This window comes from Mercenaria mercenaria, chromosome 10 (assembly GCF_021730395.1).
Source record: "Mercenaria mercenaria strain notata chromosome 10, MADL_Memer_1, whole genome shotgun sequence".
NCBI classification, from domain to species: Eukaryota; Metazoa; Mollusca; class Bivalvia; order Venerida; family Veneridae; genus Mercenaria; species Mercenaria mercenaria.
The window spans coordinates 66,560,235-66,578,141 of NC_069370.1; the positions used below are offsets into that span (position 1 = coordinate 66,560,235).

A 17,907-nucleotide genomic window follows, 5' to 3' on the forward strand; every position below is an offset into this window, starting at 1 on the left:
ACATAGTATGACAATTGTTATGGAACATAAATAGATCGGTATGAAGATCCATTGGAAGCATAGAATGAAAGCAGACAGGATTTGATTGTGAGTCTATATAGATATGATTTATGAAGTTGGCTAATGTATTGAAAGTAAATGCTGTAACAATGTTACTAAGAACTTACTGTCTAACCATTTCAGCCTGTCACATGTGAAGGACAGATCGAGACTTGGCTCAGCAGTTTCCTGCAGGGTGTCAAAAATGCTCTGCAATTCCAGTTAGCAACCGCTTTAGGTATAGAGAAAGCTCCAATCAAAACACGCCAGATCAGAAGTGCAGGCTCTAGAAGGGTGACTGTCCCAGCTCAAGAATCTAAGTCAGCTTCTAAAACAAATAAAGGTAGTTTTGTGCAACATTTATAAATACCTAGGATAGATTTTCTGTATATAGTTCATTTTGACTAGATTATAATATGTAATGAGGCTTAATTCTTCCAACCCCAGTCATCCCATAAATATTTTCATTTTAGAATAAATATCTTAGTTTCAGTAGGATGTATTAATTTGTGAACTGCCATTTATACCATAACTGGTCTAATTAAAGTGTTCTTATCCTTTCCTCTCAGAATTGGAATTGGGGAATTATAGATTTGCCCATGCCCATTCATACATAATTTTTAGCGTCATGGTACATATTATTTTCAATATGTACCATAAATGCAATCATTCTTCATGGGGGCACCATTGTAAAGTGGACACATTTCTTGTCTAGCTCTTAAAACTGTTGTGAAATGAATAACCTAGACTTGACTATAATAGAAGAACCATTAAATGTGTAATAAACCTGTTACTTCTGTGAAAATTAAATATCAATTGATTTAATATAGGCTTAATGGATGGATACAGGTATATATTGTATGGTTTTACTTCAAGTAATGAAATGTTATACCTGTAGGTGAGAAGGCAGGAAGTCGCACAAGCAGTCGGGCTGGAGGTAGTATAGACAGCAAGGGTAACCAGAAACCCCCTAGTCGACCACCTTCTGTCACAGAACAGATTTTTGAGGATGGCTTAGAGGACCCAAAACGTTCCTGGACTTTAGATCATGTCACTGAAATCGTCTACTTGGCTACACAAGTACAAATGACTGAACAGATAGAAGCAGCACTAGTACAGATGGAGGAAGGAAAAGACGATGCATTAAAGGTTAGGTTTAAAACTTTCAAAATCTATTTGAAAGATCAGTTTTGGGACAAATGCTTTGTCTTCACTGAAATTATAAATAAGGTTTGATGATTTAAATGTAAGTTTTAAAAAGTACATCAGCAAACTAATTTGAACAATAGTTGAGGTTTTGAATTTTTAAATTGAAAGTTTGGACAAATTGTTTTGCAAGAATCTACATTTACTGTATTCTGCCCAACAGTCAATGATTTTAGTGGTAAGTTGAATGAAGAAAATTCTTCTTCCACATTTAAGAAAGTTGAGTTGTGTTGTAGCAATTTTTATTACTTGTCAGAATCAAAAAATAGTAGAGTTACGTTAAATTGGCTTATAACTTGATTCAGTCAAAGTTCCTTGCTTTGAAATGAAGCTTGTCTTATTTTTATCAAAAACAATTAAGCTATTTACAGATTTTGGTCCGAATTACAAAAAGAATTATAAAGGAATACAGGGAACTACTTTAAAATTCAATATGGGATCTTAGCCTGTTTATGAAGTAACATGTAAGTATGATGTTGATGGTGTATTACAGGATATGTTACAGAAGATCAATGAGAGTATAGTAGGTACTACTGTCTTACTGAAAGGTATTGAAGGCGAGAAAGAAAAGAAACATAAACATAAAGGTTAGACACGTTTTTATATCAGTATATCCATTTGGTTGATACTAATTTAGTTTAACTTAAGATGAAAGCTTATTTGAATCAGTACTAAGTCCAGTACTCTTTTCATATGAAGTGTGGTTATAACCCCAATGGGGCTTGAGCCAAGGATCTCAGGGTTGAGTGGTTGACACCCTTCACAGGTAATACAAATGATCTTTGCCAGAAAGCAGTATGTCTTATGTCAGCTACCCTCCACTTGCAATAGATGAGGGGAAGTTGTCAGTTACTGTCAGAGAACAGTGTAGTACTGATGTGAAATGCAGGAACACTGTTTAGGTTTAGGTTTAGTGATCACAATTATGTATAGAAATTACTGACAAAAACGTCATAATGTCGACTTATTCTTGAACTAGTAGAGATTATATGTTAGCACATTTGACATTGAGAGCCCTAACTAAAGATTTGTAAAATCTGTATAAATTCATCATGAATGAGCTGAAAAGTGAAAGGTTTTTTTTTTTATCAAATGTAGGACATAAAGATGGAGAAACAGATATTTTAGATGACACAAACTCTCTGGCTGGAGGTACGGGGGTTAGGAGTAGCAATGCACCTTCACTCGGTGCCTCGAGGAAAGGTTCTATGTTTGATATAGCAGGATTAGACACAACCCACTCACCTATACCTGAAGAAGGAGATGAACAATGTAAGAACGTGACAAGTTTTACATTTAATCATTCTAGTTTAAAAAGTCATGTCAGGGAACATTAATATTGCTTTGTTATGTTTCATCTAAATGGTAAAGGCTAATTGAATAAATTAAACACCTTATCTACAACATAATTTTCACAGTGAATAGAGATGATTTTCCCATATAAATTTACACGTTTGACCTTGTTTGTTTTTGCAAAATTTTTGTAAAGGAGTATCAAACTCAATGAAAAAATTTATCAGACAAATACAATATAACAGATGTTATAGTTGTTGTGAACATTTACAGTGTAGGGGTAAAAAGAGATAACTGGTTTTATATGACTTTTTATTTCTATACAAGTTCATGGAGAAAAGAAGAAAAGATAAGAAAACGCTTTAATTTTATTTGAGGCCATTAATTTACAAATCCAATTTAAAAATGGAAAAACAGTGAAGATAAAATACACATTACACAGTATCATAGAAAAGGAAGATTCATGCCATGTTATTTTTGTTAATCAGTCATACTGATTTTATTTGTGATTTGCTGCATTTTCAATAAAAAAAAGTCTCATCTCAAATATTGCTCTGGTTCAAAATTTTAAATAGATAAAAACACATGCATATTGTATTTATATATATAGCTCTGGTTGAGCCTACAACAATGGAACCAATTGATACAATGAATCTAGCTGCCATGTCACTTCCTCCAATGAAAAAAGAGGAAGAAAAGGAAGAAGTTGAGGAGAAACTGGAACCAACAGAAGTGAAACTGATGTTGTTTCCAAGTCAGATACATAAACTTAGTTGTTTATTATCCCTGCTGGCACACCTCAGAGACCTTGTTGAGGGGTTGTTGGTGATGGAAAGTGTGTCACCATTACAGAGTTTGGACTGGAAGTCACAACTTCAATATAGATTTGCAAAGGAGAACAGAGGTGTCAGTGTGAAGGTAAAGAAAAAACAATGTTACCAACGTTTACTTTTATGTGTCAAAGTAAATTTCAGTGTTTAAATATCATTGGGATTGTTTTTATTATACAGTTGTATGTCTTTAATCATATGTACGCCCTGTACACCTGAAACACCATCACAAGTTTTCTCTTTCATGGAATTAATTACAAGATCTTTACATGATCTGTTATTTCATATTTACTGGACATGTATGTAGTACGAAGATTTATGTGGTTGTGATGTATATTTCAGTGCTTAGATGTTGAGATGGAGTATGGGTTTGAGTATATAGGTTCCAGTGCGCGTGAAGTGATCACACCACAGACAGAGAGGTGCTTCGTAGCTATGACTCAGTCTATCAATGCCTATATGGGAACATTGTGTGTTGGACCAATTGTAAGTCATTTTTGTTTTGAGAAAAAACTTTGTTATATAAAACATGGATCAAACAGCAGAGAAACATCTTCTGGTTCTAGCTGATATAGTTATTACTGGTAATGATGTTTGGCATTTTCTGTTTGATTTTGATATTCTCAGTATGCAATGTGCCGCAGCCTCCAGTTGGTACAGAAAGCCATATTTTCATTTCTCATTTACATTAACTGCAGATGAATGCAGAATTAAGTTCTTGTGTCCTTTTTCTAAATATTAAGTAAAATAGTTAGGAAGAAGGAAAACCTAAATTGACCTTGACATCTTGCAAATATTAATTATTTTTTGTCAATCATTCTCTTGAAAGCCTGTTGAACACCATATTTCTGCATATGTTTTTACAGGACAGTGGAAAGTATGAATTAGTGCATGAACTGAGTCACAGTTTCGGACATGCTATGTACAAATTCAACTGTACCAAGAGTGTTGATTACTGTGGCCTACAGGACATTTTCAGGGGAATGGCTTCCACTGGCTGCTGGATATCATTCAATAACCTCAACTCACTACTGCCATCTGTGCTAAGTGTGTTTGCACAGCTTATCTCCACTGTGTTTGAAGCTCTTAGGGCAGGAAAAGCTGCTGTACATTTACAATCAGACGATATTCAGTTGAGCCCCACAGGGGCTTGTTTTGCTCTTATTGACAGCAGTGTGCCGGTGACGGCAACAAATCCGGACAAATTGCTCATTTTCCCATCTGTAACGGCATCATTGCCAGACCATGTGATGAGACAGTTTAGAACAGTTTCAGTATCAAGACCAGACCTTAGACTTTGTCTTGAAGTGATGTTGTTTAGTCAAGGTAAGAGCAATACACTTCTATCTAAATTTGATGAAATTCAACATTTGTTATCCCCCGCCGATGAAATCGGTAGGTGGGTATTGAAATGGCGTTGTCCGTCCGTCAGTCCGTCTGTCCGTCCGTCCGTCCATCCGTCCGTCCGTCCGCAGCCATTTCTCAGTAACTACTTGGTAGAATTTCATGAAACTTGAAACAAACATTAACCAATATACTGCGATGATGCCTGTCAAGTTTTTTTTTTGATTGGTCAATTTCCCTCAGAGTTATTGCCCTTGATTTAATAAAAAAAATCCGTCTGCAGCCATTTCTCAGTAACTAGCAGGTAGAATTTCATCAAACTTGAAATAGACATGAACCAAGATACTGCGCTGATGCCCATCAAGTTTTTTTTTTGATAGGTCAATTACCCTCAGAGTTATTGCCCTTGATTTAATGAAAACTGTCCGTCTGCAGCCATTTCTCAGTAACTAGCAGGTAGAATTTCATCAAACTTGAAATAGACATGAACCAAGATACTGCGACGATGCCCTTCAAGTTTTTTTTCGGTTGGTCAATTTTCCATATAGTTATTGCCCTTTAATTGTTTAAAAATCCACAGATCTGTACATAACAAACCAACCAATTGGGAGAATTTCATTAAACTTCTTTCATTCTTTTCCATGAACATTTATTATAAACATGTGATGTTGTGTACACCTGGTCACCACCTTACCTTGGTCACCCCCCTCACACCCCCCCCCCCCACCAATTTTTCTTTTTTTTTTTTTTTTTTTTTTTCATTTTTCGTTTTCTATCAATATTTATAATCAACATGTAAACTGTTGTATCCTCACCCCACCCCCACCCAAACAAACCATTCATTTCCTTTTAATTTGATTTTGACTAATGAAAGGACTTCGGACACTTTCTTTATGAATTTGCCTACTCCAAGAGTGAAAAATAAACTACTAAGAAATAAGTATTTAATTACATATGCCATCAAAATACATATTTGAGATTATTTCTTAAAGTCAAAGTTTCAATATTTGTTTCATAGAACAGTGATTTTTGTTCTAAATAGAATTACGTACCCTAAATATATATATAAATATAGATATAAAAAGTGTTTTGCTTTATACAACATTGTTCCCACCCTTGCATCAAAACCATATTTGGCCAGCATATGTAGATATTAATTATACACATTTTCTGTGACTATTGTGTTGATGCAAGGGGTGGAACAGTACTTTTAAACAAAAAATATAACTACAGGCTGTTCCCAAATGTAAAGTAACCAATACTTTTTATATTCATTTTTAAACAATTGATAGTCACATATTTTTACATCCGTTTGTAACTCAAATACTATACAAATGTTTGAAAGGTTACCCATAGGCATGTTATACATGTAAAGTAGTGAAAGAAGCAAATATTGTGAATTCATTATTATTCATTGGGTTAAAGTTTCATTGGCTTAACCTGGTTGTTTGTTACAGTAGATTGACAAATATGTGCTTTAACATACTTGCAACACATCAGGTAATCTTCTGCATGCCCCACCCCCTCGCGACGCACACGCCACTAGCGGTGAGGATGTAATTTGTTTTCCATTTTGTTTTATCTATTTTTTGTATTTCTTATATATTTTTTCATTTCTTTATTTTTTCATCTTCTTCTGTGCGTTTATATTTATTTTTTTACACACATACTAAATGTCACACTCATTCATCACTTCATGTTCTTCTTTCTGTGAAAACTGAATTGAAGACTGTTCTTTGCGGCGGACTAGGCCTAAACACCAAAAAAGAAGAGGCAATATGTGCACAGTAGTTAATCTTATCCTGACTATAGTCTATTCAACAGAAATAACGCTTGGCATTGATATGCCTGTGATGCATAGGTCAAGAACAGTAGCTTCATGGCAGGACATCAGTGACAGTTTCACATTCAGTGTGATGCCACGAAAGTGATGTGTCAAGCCCTTTTCAATGCAGATGGCATATATAAATACGGCTAGACGCGAAAACGAACTAAAAGATCCAGTTGAGTTTCAGGTGGATTTTTTATGCAGCGACCTGGATACATTTTTATTACATGTTAAGCCAAATGAGCCATGCCATGAGAAAACCAACATAGTGGTTTTGCGACTAGCATGGTCCAGACTAGCCTGCGCATTTGCGCAGTCTGGTCAAGATCCATGCTGTTCGCTTTCAAAGCCTATCTGAATTAGACCAACCGTTAGCGAACAGCATGGATCCTGACTAGTCTGCGCAGATGCGCAGGCTGGTCTGGATCCATGCTGGTCGCAATTGCACTATGTTGGTTTTCTCATGGCATGGCTCATTTGGCTTAAACATGTAATAAAAATGTATCCAGGTCGCTGCATAAAAATCCATCTGAAACTCGACTGGACCTTTCAGTTCGTTTTCGCGTCTAGCCATATTTATATATGCTATCTGTTGGTTTTCTTATGGCGCGGCTCAAATGTTATCTGTGCCACTGGTACTTATCCCAAACAAGAACCAACCCTGCGGCCTTGATCAGATGACTGCCTTTTCTTAGTATTAATGTTATGCAGCACACAACTATCTGCCATCACTTATAACAGAACTATACAGACATGTACATGTACTTAAATAACTACCTGAACCACTGTAATAAAACTGACCGGTCACTTATACATGTATACCTATTCACACATGAAATGCATCAATAACTTTACATTACGAACAGTGTATAGATAAATCAAGTACAGGTTGTTTGCAAAAATATTGTTCTATTTTTTATTTATTTGTAGGATTTTAATCTTAAAATGTTATTTTTTCCTTAAATAAAATGATTTTGTCACTTTATTCGACTGGAATTCATATATTTAAAACTTCCGTAAAGTGATGACAGTATATTTTTACGGAAATTAAACATTTTATTTTTTCAAGAAAAAATACCCTGGCCTAGATAAAATAAGAAAAACATCTTGATAGGAACAGGTACAAACCAGTTTCTGCTGTAATAAATTAACTAATACATAGAGGATAATTGTTGGTTTCGGTGTAATATCACATTATAATTTCACCGAGTGGGCACCAAAAGTGATATTTTCACGAGTGGCGCAGCCACGAGTGAAAATAACAACTTTTGGTGTTCACGAGTGAAATTACCGTGATATTACATCGATACCAACAATTTTTCTGTTTATTTTATGTCTAAAACTCTACTTTTGTTGTGTTTATTTCAATAAAATGTCGAAATTTGCGGGAAATTTTATCAGGAAGCATCGCAAAGATGACGTCATTTTAACGACGTCATCGTCATATTGTTTCCGGCTTTCAGTACGCTCGGTAAACTTTTTGACGTTAATCCGGGTATCAGATTTGATAATTTTCACTGAGTGGCCAGTGAGTTTATCAGGATATAATTCACCGTTATATTTCGATAAACCACCGAAAAACATAAAATAAATTGGTTTATCATTGACTCGAAACGACTGGGGTATTGTTTAAATACTTAATGGGAATTTTGCCTTCAAAATGTAAGCTAGAAGCATATGATAGTGTCCGAAGTCCTTATTTGCTTCTTGGTAACATTCTTAACTTTTTGCTGGATATATTTTTTTGCCGTTCCTCAACTCTGACCCTTTCGGCGGGGGATTCCAATTCATCGAATTTGCTTGTTAAGTGTTATATCTTTATGATACTTTTTCAATGCTGAAGAGTATACATTAGATTTATAGTGATATATGTAGATCATTAAGTCTTAATTTTAAACATACACAATAGATCAGGTTGTAATTAAAGCAAAATTGCTCCTTTTATAAGTGTAGTAAAGCTATATGATCACTTTAAGTCTGTAGGGAATGAACAATATGCTTGAGTTATGTAGGGTTTTGAACCATCCAAACATAAAAATATATGGCAAACATCCAGGGACCACATGAGTTGCTTGAATCTGCCCTTGTACAGCAAGCTGTGTTTCACTAGAATGAAAGCTAGCATATAAATTGGCAAGTTTTATTTGTTTGAATTTATGTTTAATAGTACCTAGATTGAATATGATACACATATATTCAGGATTTATCAATGGATCTGAGCTGGCTGAGAAGACAATGACGTTGAAAGAACTTTCCTGCAAGCTGCTTGGAACCAACACTTTCATCACAGAAAATGTTTCTCTTGGTAAATAATCTCTAATCACATTAATATAAATATTTTGTCAGTTTTAATTTTAGTAGCAAGAGATTGCTACTTTTATAGAATTGTAAATTAATATTTTTTAGTTTTAGTCAATAATAATCGCTTTTTTCATGAACTTTATATTTCTATATGTTTAGTTTTAGTAAAATTTAATCTCTAATCTCATAAACTGTATAATCCTTTCTTTTTAGTTTGAAATAATATCTAATCAGATGAGGCACTATCTTTGAATTGCTTAGTGTTAACTTAATATATTCTTTAATCTTATGATTATTTCTGTATTTTTATATTCTCAAATAATCTCTAATCTCTTGAATTTCCACAATTGATTAAGTTTATGAAGAATTTGAATGAGCAATACACTAAATGTTAAAGTGCACTGTGTCTGGCTTCCAATCTACCATGCCATTATCAACATTAAAGTTCAATGCCTTGAAATTATACATTTTTGAACAACTGCAAAATAAACCATTTTTATTTCTTATATGATTGTTAGGTGACATTAATGAAATTTCCAAGTTTTCTTTAGGACATGAATAAAGTTTTTGGGATTTAGCTTCTTTTGATGATATAAGTTTATACATGTTTGTAACTTTTCCTTACAACAGACAATATCTGGATGGGTAATTTTGTTTTTATGTGTTTTGCTGGATTCATACATGCAACTAATATGATCTCCGTAAACATTGCATATCTTCAGATTAATTGTGTTGATGAAAATGATTTCTATATATTGATTAAAAAAAATAAATCTAAAGTTATAAAATTTCACAATACAAGTATGTTTGAATAATCTGAAGTTATAAAAATTCATAATACAAGTATGTTTGGATAATCTGAAGTTATAAAATTTCATAATACAAGTATGTTTGAATCCAGAAGCTTTTATACCCCAAGTTCTTGCTGAAATTGAGGGCTTAATGGATAATTGTCACAAGTTATTTTTTATGTTAATTGAGCTACAATCTCCATTTTGCCCTCAAATGTTGTTGTTTATGTCAGTATATTGTGTTAATGCTTTGCTGACCTATCCAGACCTCTTCCCTTGTTTTTCAGGGTCTTTTCATCATATTGATAAACAAGACAACATAGATTTGATTAAGATTAATAGACTTCTTGTAATCAAAACTAACCGAATTTAATTTCAACCTACTACTGTAAAATCATGAATTTTCCTTGGGGACTAATTTTTGTCGAAGATTTTGCACAAGTTTTGAAATGTAATATTCCAAAGCGGATATTGCTATTAGAATGAATCACTAACTTCAGATCTACCCTGGTATTTGTGCTGAAACTCTGGTGTACTTAATCTGTTCTTATGACAGCACATACTAGGATAACTTTGCTTTGACCTGTGTAGAACAGAGTCACCTTCACTGATTTGAAATGTAATATGTTTAAATTAACAATTCGCTTATGAAAATATAATATGATAATACTTTATGTGTTTGATGTTCCACCTAAAAATATCCTAAAAATTTGTCAGCACATTGTTTTCACCTATCACATTCCCCACCTTGTTGATTAATCCAATATAAAAACTTGTATTGATTTAAGAACATGACTTTTGCACTGAAGAAGTTCAAATGTTGTCCTCAGTTTTGTTCTTGCCAACATTGTGTAGATCATGATTAGGTAGAGACTACCAACCAGAGGACAAGACCTTGATCTCTGTGCAGGGTTAATATTCTACATGCCATTGTGACATTATGTTTAAAATTGGTCCTCTCCTTTTTTGTCTCAATGTGGAGAAGTTATCAGCTACTTGTGTGCAACAAGTTAATACTGCTACAGTATTGAGACATAATGTAACATAACAGTACTGAAATACAATATACAGTAGAAAATTCTTCAACAAAAAAATTATTCAGTTTACTATACATAGCAGTAATAAAATGGTTGACTGTATTTAGAGATGTTTAATCAGATTACAGTTACCTTAATATTTTATATTAATTTTTTAATAAAACATTTTTGTAAGCTCAAAGACAAAGATTAACTTGGTACTTGACAGCCTACCCTGAACTCTGTTGTTCCCATTTTTAAGCTTTTGGGATGCATGAAGCTAGCAAGTTAACATCCAAAGCATGTTCTTTCTGAAGAATTAATTAGTTTTCCTGTTACATTGTTACTGTTATATATATTATATTAGTAATTTCAACTTTGATTCAGAATGGCAATTAAGGTAAAGGTAGCATTGCCATTGATTCAGAATGGCAATTGAACAGGCTAAGGTAACACAGTCATTTATTCAGAATGGCAATTCAGACAATGGTAACCTAGCCACTGATTGAGAATTGCAATTCAGGCATAAGAAGCATACCCGGCTGAGAAAATTCCAGAGGTTTCCATGGAATATCTGTGAATTTCCATGGAGTTGGATATGGAATACTGCAGAAAACTGTGGAAAAATGTCCAGGGATTTCCAGAGTACTTTCCATGGACAATTTTCCGGAGTGATTCCATGGACGTCCATGGACAATTTTCCGCAGTGGTCCAGGAAGTTCTACTGACAGTATTATCCAATAGCTATACATGTGATTAATTAGACTTTTTGCAGTACATGTATTGTGAGCAATATCACTTTAGTACATGCAATATGATTTTATTGCATGTGATCACTTTTGCAGTTTCAAACACATACGATATATATGAACAAGGAAAATGAATCTTTGCCAGTTAAAAGTGACTGATTAAGAATATTTTTAAGCATATACATACTTGTGAACAAAGATTAGTTACACTAAAATAATGACAAAATCATTCAAAAAAAGTGCATTAAGGTCATTTGTTTTAAATATGCATATTATTTATAAAATCTTTGTGAAGCCTTTTGTTACTTTAGCATTCATTGTTTTATGCTATGTAATGACTGATACACAAAGATACATGCATGTGTTTAATTAGCATAATTACCAATTTTTTTACAAAAATGTATGTATTGTTTCACTGGTCAGTTATGTAAACAAACTTATTTGAGCAATTTATACAATCCTCAATATTAACCTTGAACTGGATTACCTCACATAATCAAGTTTCACTAATTTCTAAACAACTTGTTAACATCAGACTTCTAGTTACACATTTTGAAAATTCCTCTTTGTAAGATCTGTTGATATTATTGGCTGAACTTGATCACATGGTATTCAAAGTCTTATGCTAATTATTTTCTGATGTGTTTAAAATCCCTCAGAAAATTGACAGAATTATTTTCCAGAGTTAAACGACCAGAAATTTTTCTAAGTGCTACATTTCCTCAGTGTCCGTAAACATTCCATGAACATTTTGAAAGATGTCCGAGTGATTTCCAGAGATGTCCGTGGGAAATATTTGCAATCACTCTGGACATGTTATATAACAGGTGACTTTTCCATACTATTCCATGGAAAGTACCTACTTTCCATGGAAGTTTTGCATTTGTTAGCAGTTTTTCCACAGTTACTCTAGAATATGTAGAGCTGGGCAGTCACAGATATAAAGAATAACCATTCAGGCGAAGGTAGCATAGCCAAAGATTCAGACTGGCAAAACTTACTGATGTTATGATACATATTATTGCATGTGAAAGTGCAATACATTAATATATGTTTGTTATTCAGTGTTCCACTAGAGATATTGAAAATATTTTGTCTGAATCGAAACAAATTAACTGTCTTTGTATGGAGGTAAATACGAGGGGCGTTCAATATGTAATGTTACTCCGTATGTAGTTCCGTCACCGCTTGTTATTTTTAGATGCGGTTTTCGGCACATTATAGAGCAATTTATTGGCAACACAATGTTGTATAAATTATAAAAATTGGTAGATTCAAAGTAAAAATATAATCATTTGAGTGAGGTGTACTCTGGGTATACTAGACAGTTTTATGTCCAAAATATTGAGACTGTAATAAGCAATTCCTTGATTCTGCTATTCAACAACTAGAACTATAGTTCAATTTTCGGTTTAAACAGATAGAATAAATCATGATCTATGAAAATTAAAATAAAAAAGTTTATAACACTTCTAAATTGAGTGTGTATAATTTTACTCAAAAAAATGATAAGGTGAGTACAATAAGCCTCTGCAATTTTGTCAGGCGCGATAATCATCGTTAAAAAAAATATTGTATTTTAAGTTGATACTAGTATCTTAATTCTCGGTTGCGAAACTAGTTCTTAAAACTTTGATTAATCGCTCTCAACACCCATTCCAGATGGAATCAACCTCGAGTTTAGTTTTTTTGGTTGTGTTGTAAATTTAAAATTGAAATAGATAGTTTAAAACAAAGCAAAAGCATCAAAAACAGCTGTACCTCATAGAAAAATGATAGAATTTTGTGATTTTACAAGTTGTTTTATTTTTCTGAGACTCTGGATGCCCAGGACAAACCTGAATTATAATTATGGTCCAGTATACCTGAGTACACCTCACTAGAATGATTATAGTTTTACTATGAAACTGCCGATTTTTATAATTGATATTGCATTGTGTTCCCAATAAATTGCTCTATAATGTGCCGAAAACCACATCTAAAAATAACCAGCGGCTACGGAACTACATATGGAATAACATTACATATTGAACGCCCCTCGTACTCTAGGGAGGTGTTGTTACAAGACGTGAAAATATTTGTCATTTTTTAATTCTGTGTCTGAAATGCCATTGTGAATCTAATTGTAAGGTTATTTAAAAAATATTCTCTTCTATAGATGGCAGGGTTGTGAGTTTGATGAGTGGGACATATGTTCTCCATGATGTTTTGATAAAAGACACTGTGTCTGAAATCATTTGTCATCCACCGAAGTTGGCAGTTACTAGTGGAGAAAAAGTTTGTACTGGTACAGAATCCAGGAACACTTGCTAGGTTAATGGCCCACTGGTACATAATTGAAATATGTTGAAAAATTGTGTTAAGCACAAAACAAACAAACAAACAAAAAATATTTTCTTATTGTTTACATTAGTCTTTTCCTGTTTTCATTTCCATTACCTGCACAGAAATATAGCCTGAATACTATTTTGACTGATTGTAGGTGTGGACATCAGTGCTGGCTTCAATGGGTGGAGTTTGAAAACATTGAAAGGAGTTGTAGCAGAAGCTGGGGCTCACCTGGAGACATTCACTGCAGAACTTAGCGAAGCAGGTAATCATGGAACTTTGGTTTGGTGTTGTAATTTTATCACTTGTTCAAATGCACAGTATTGAATCTGTGAACCAGATACAGTTTAAGATATTTGGGTGACTTGATATGACATCTCTTATACCTCTCTATATATCAACTTACCTGTAAACAAATGTAAGATCTAGGTCATATGCATAGATAGAAATCCTACTACCACAGTTACTACAGCCAGCTGAGCAGGTCAGGTTGGATTAAAGGAAAATTGTTTCATAATTGTTGCATATTATGTAAAACTGCATATAGCTGTAATTTAAAAATGTATCTGTTTATTTATGCTAACAACTTGAATTTCCATCCTCAACTGAGGCTGGTATTTGCTAACACCTCACAACCTTAATTCCTTTTCACTTCTAATTTTTTCCAATTTTAATTTTTTGTTAACAAGAAAAAAATTGAAGTGTCTTGCAAAAGCAACACTGGTCATGGGTGCAAAGCCTTTGTGGCTATTTTAGTGTTTCTTTTTTTTATGCCCCCGAAGGGAGGCATATTAGTTTTCAACTGTCCGTCCGTTCGTTCGTTTGTCACGTTAAGGTGATGTCACGTTTTGACGGTGAACAACAAAAAACCAAAGAATATTCAGTTCTTTCCAAAAACCGTTATATTATGATTCAACCAAATAGTTTCCTTTGTCTACCAGAAAGGAACAATTCTTATATCTTAATATTGAGATTTGGTACCTTTATAACAGACAATAAACTAAAACAATAGACATTCATATGTGCCCTTACAGAAGCAAGCCTCTGTGGCGTACTTGCTGCGTATTTGCTGTGTATATGCCGCGAACACAGTAGTACGCCAGAGGAGTACATTTTACATACACCACATGCCGCATACTATTTCGACGAGTACACAGCATGTACGCAGGAGGTCACTAGTACACTTCAAGTATGCAGCACAGACTCTGAAAATTTAAGGAGTACACTGCATGTACGCAAGAGGGACTTGTACAAGAAAATAGTACACTGCATGTACACCGCAGATACTTCGAAATTTATAACACTTATATTTAGTTGCATTAAAGTTGTTTCCCCTTGATGCAGTTACGCCATTTTCTTCAGATTTTTACCAAATTACATGCTACTAAAATTGATTTATTTCATTGAAAAGTGGATGAAGAAAAGCATACTAATTTATTTGATAACATCAATCTTCATTATTTTGGTAAGGGTAAATACTTATTGATGGATGTCACTTATCTTTTTTCTGTTTTTTTCTGTCCAAATGATCAGCATTTGCATAAGAAAGTTGGTGGGTAAGGAATTTACATTATCACAGCAGTTTCGCCACAAGAGTACACAGCATGTATGCAGCAGGAGTACACAGCATGTACGCCGCAGGACTCGGGCCAGGAGTACACAGAATGTACGCCGCAGGAGTACACAGCATGTACGCCGCAGGAGTACACAGCATGTACGCCGCAGGGGTAGTACACCGCAGGCTCATTTGCATGTGAAAAGTGTATGTGCCGCGTACATGCTGCGTACTATTTCCCGCATACTAAATTCCTCCAGCGTACATCCTGTGTACTATGTAGTCCACAGCATGTACACAGCAAGTAGTACGCGGCAGAGCTCATTTGCATGTCAAAAGTGTACTACAAACGTACTATCGGTGTATGTGCGGTGTATATCCTGCGTACTATTTAAAGCCCTTGATTTCAGTACACATCATGTACGCATCATATACGCTGTATGTACACAGCAAGAGTACGCAGCAGGCCTTTTTCTTCTGTAAGGGTGACGTCAGTGAGCTGAACAAAGCAATTTAAAGCACAAATATTTATGTGGAATGTAAAGTAAGTTACACACTACAATATCCGTCCAAGATACTTTCAAAAACAATGCATTTGCAGAATAGAGAGATAAAAATAATTTTGACAGCTCGTGAAAACTAATGACAAATTTTGACAGGTGTATGATGACTCATGACCTAATTATTTTTTTTCTGTTATTTCTAACTTCCAGTTTGATTTTCGTAAAATGGGTATTCTTTATTGTAGCTTACAACTCATACATTAAAACAATAAAAGAATATATTGTTACCTCACTGTCATTAGCTCATCTGATTTTTTGAAAAAAAAATGATGAGTTATTGTCATCACTTGAGCGGTTGTCGGCGTCGGCGTCTGCGTCGGCTTTGCCTGGTTAAGTTTTATGTTTAGGTCAGCTTTTCTCCTAAACTATCAAAGCTATTGCTTTGAAACCTGGAATACTTGTTCACCATCATAAGCTGACCCTGTATAGCAAGAAACATGACTCCATCTTGCTTTTTGCAAGATTTATGGCCCCTTTTGTACTTAGAAAATATCAGATTTCTTGGTTAAGTTTTATGTTTAGGTCAACTTTTCTCCTAAACTATCAAAGCTATTGCTTTGAAACTTGGAATACTTGTTCACCATCATAAGCAGACCCGTACATCAAGAAACATAACTCCATCTTGCTTTTTGCAAGATTTATTGCCCCTTTTGGACTTAGAAAATCAGTTTTCTTGGTTAAGTTTTATGTTTAGGTCGGCTTTTATCCTAAACTATCAAAGCTATTGCTTTAAAACTTGCAACTCTTGTTCACAATCATAATTTGACCCTGTACAGCAAGAAACATAACTCCGTCCTGCTTTTTGCAAGATTTATGGCCCTTTTTGGACTTAGAAAATATCAGATTTCTTGGTTAAGTGTTATGTTTAGGTCAACTTTTTCTCTTAAACTATCAAAGCTATTGCTTTGAAACTTGCAACACTTGTTCACCATTATAAGCTGACCCTGTACAGCAAGCAACATAACTCCATCCTGCTTTTTGCAATAATTATTGCCCCTTTTGGACTTAGAAAATCATTTTCTTGGTTGAGTATTATGTTTAAGTCAACTAAACTATCAAAGCTATTGCTTTAAAACTTGCAACAGTTTTTCACCATCATAAGTGGACACTGTACATCAAGAAACATAACTCTGTCCTGCTTTTTGCAAGAATGATGGCCCTTTTTAGACTTAGAAAATCATGGGTAGGACAATATTTCTATTACACAAAAAAAATCAGATGAGCGTCAGCACCCGCAAGGCGGTGCTCTTGTTTTGTCTATCCATCTCTCGTAGGAATTCCTATTGTTTCAGTCATTTGTCAGTAATCAGGTCTAGTATATTGCCCGATTGGTGCATCATGCACCAGTTGGTGTATTCAACAATACACCAATCGGTGTATCGGCTCAGAAATTAATAAACTGACTGTTATTTTATGTGTATTTGATATTTCCGCATCATGGGAAAAACAAAAGAACAACCCTCCGAGGTAAAGTTTTCAAATTATTTCATTCTTTTTGAAATGTATAAGGTAACGTAATGATAAAACACATTTACATGTACTACTTACATATTATTTATTTTCGAACACAACAATTTCTAGGGTTAAAAAACACTTTTGTTTATAATTTCTCAATACTACTGCAGCATGTGTTCCGCCATATTGATACCCGGGTATTCTGAGTGACTTCCCTTTGATTCTGCGCCAGAACGCTCGAAAAATCAGCATCTGTCTTAAAATTATGCTAAAGTATGGTGTCCAAAAAATGACATAAACCAAAATATAAAATTACCGCAAACTATTTGTTAAAAAAAGTTATCTAAGCAAGTGCTGTATAACCTACAAAATAAATTAATAAATGCACTCATGATATTGTGATAATGCATATTTTAATAGACTGAATACCACGGAAAGAAAGTCAGAAAAGGACACATGTCACTAAAGCTCATGCTAATCTTCACAGAGGGAAGATAGATATAGACAACTAAATTGAAGATCGATATAAAAGGAATTCAAGCTATAGATAATTATTAACCAAACTCCTTGATCCACTCTTGATTTATATAACATAATGACTTATATCAT

The 17,907-nt window shown here is 34.1% G+C and overlaps 1 protein-coding gene across 8 annotated transcripts in view; it reads left to right on the forward strand.

The window, feature by feature from the left end:
• The window catches only part of LOC123561373 (uncharacterized), a 115,940-nt gene that overhangs the window by 40,676 nt on the left and 57,357 nt on the right, over positions 1-17,907 (forward strand). For 5 of the 8 annotated variants that reach the window (XM_053553253.1, XM_053553257.1, XM_053553256.1 and 2 more), the window contains exons 37-46: positions 184-382; positions 938-1,188; positions 1,739-1,832; positions 2,344-2,517; positions 3,149-3,456; positions 3,711-3,854; positions 4,235-4,694; positions 8,741-8,845; positions 9,472-9,486; positions 13,880-13,990. In XM_053553253.1, the coding sequence (XP_053409228.1) occupies positions 184-382; positions 938-1,188; positions 1,739-1,832; positions 2,344-2,517; positions 3,149-3,456; positions 3,711-3,854; positions 4,235-4,694; positions 8,741-8,845; positions 9,472-9,486; positions 13,880-13,990 (1,861 nt within the window). The remainder of the gene's footprint in view (positions 1-183; positions 383-937; positions 1,189-1,738; positions 1,833-2,343; positions 2,518-3,148; positions 3,457-3,710; positions 3,855-4,234; positions 4,695-8,740; positions 8,846-9,471; positions 9,487-13,879; positions 13,991-17,907) is intronic. The other 3 variants (XM_053553255.1, XM_053553260.1, XM_053553259.1) reach the window with 1 other exon arrangement.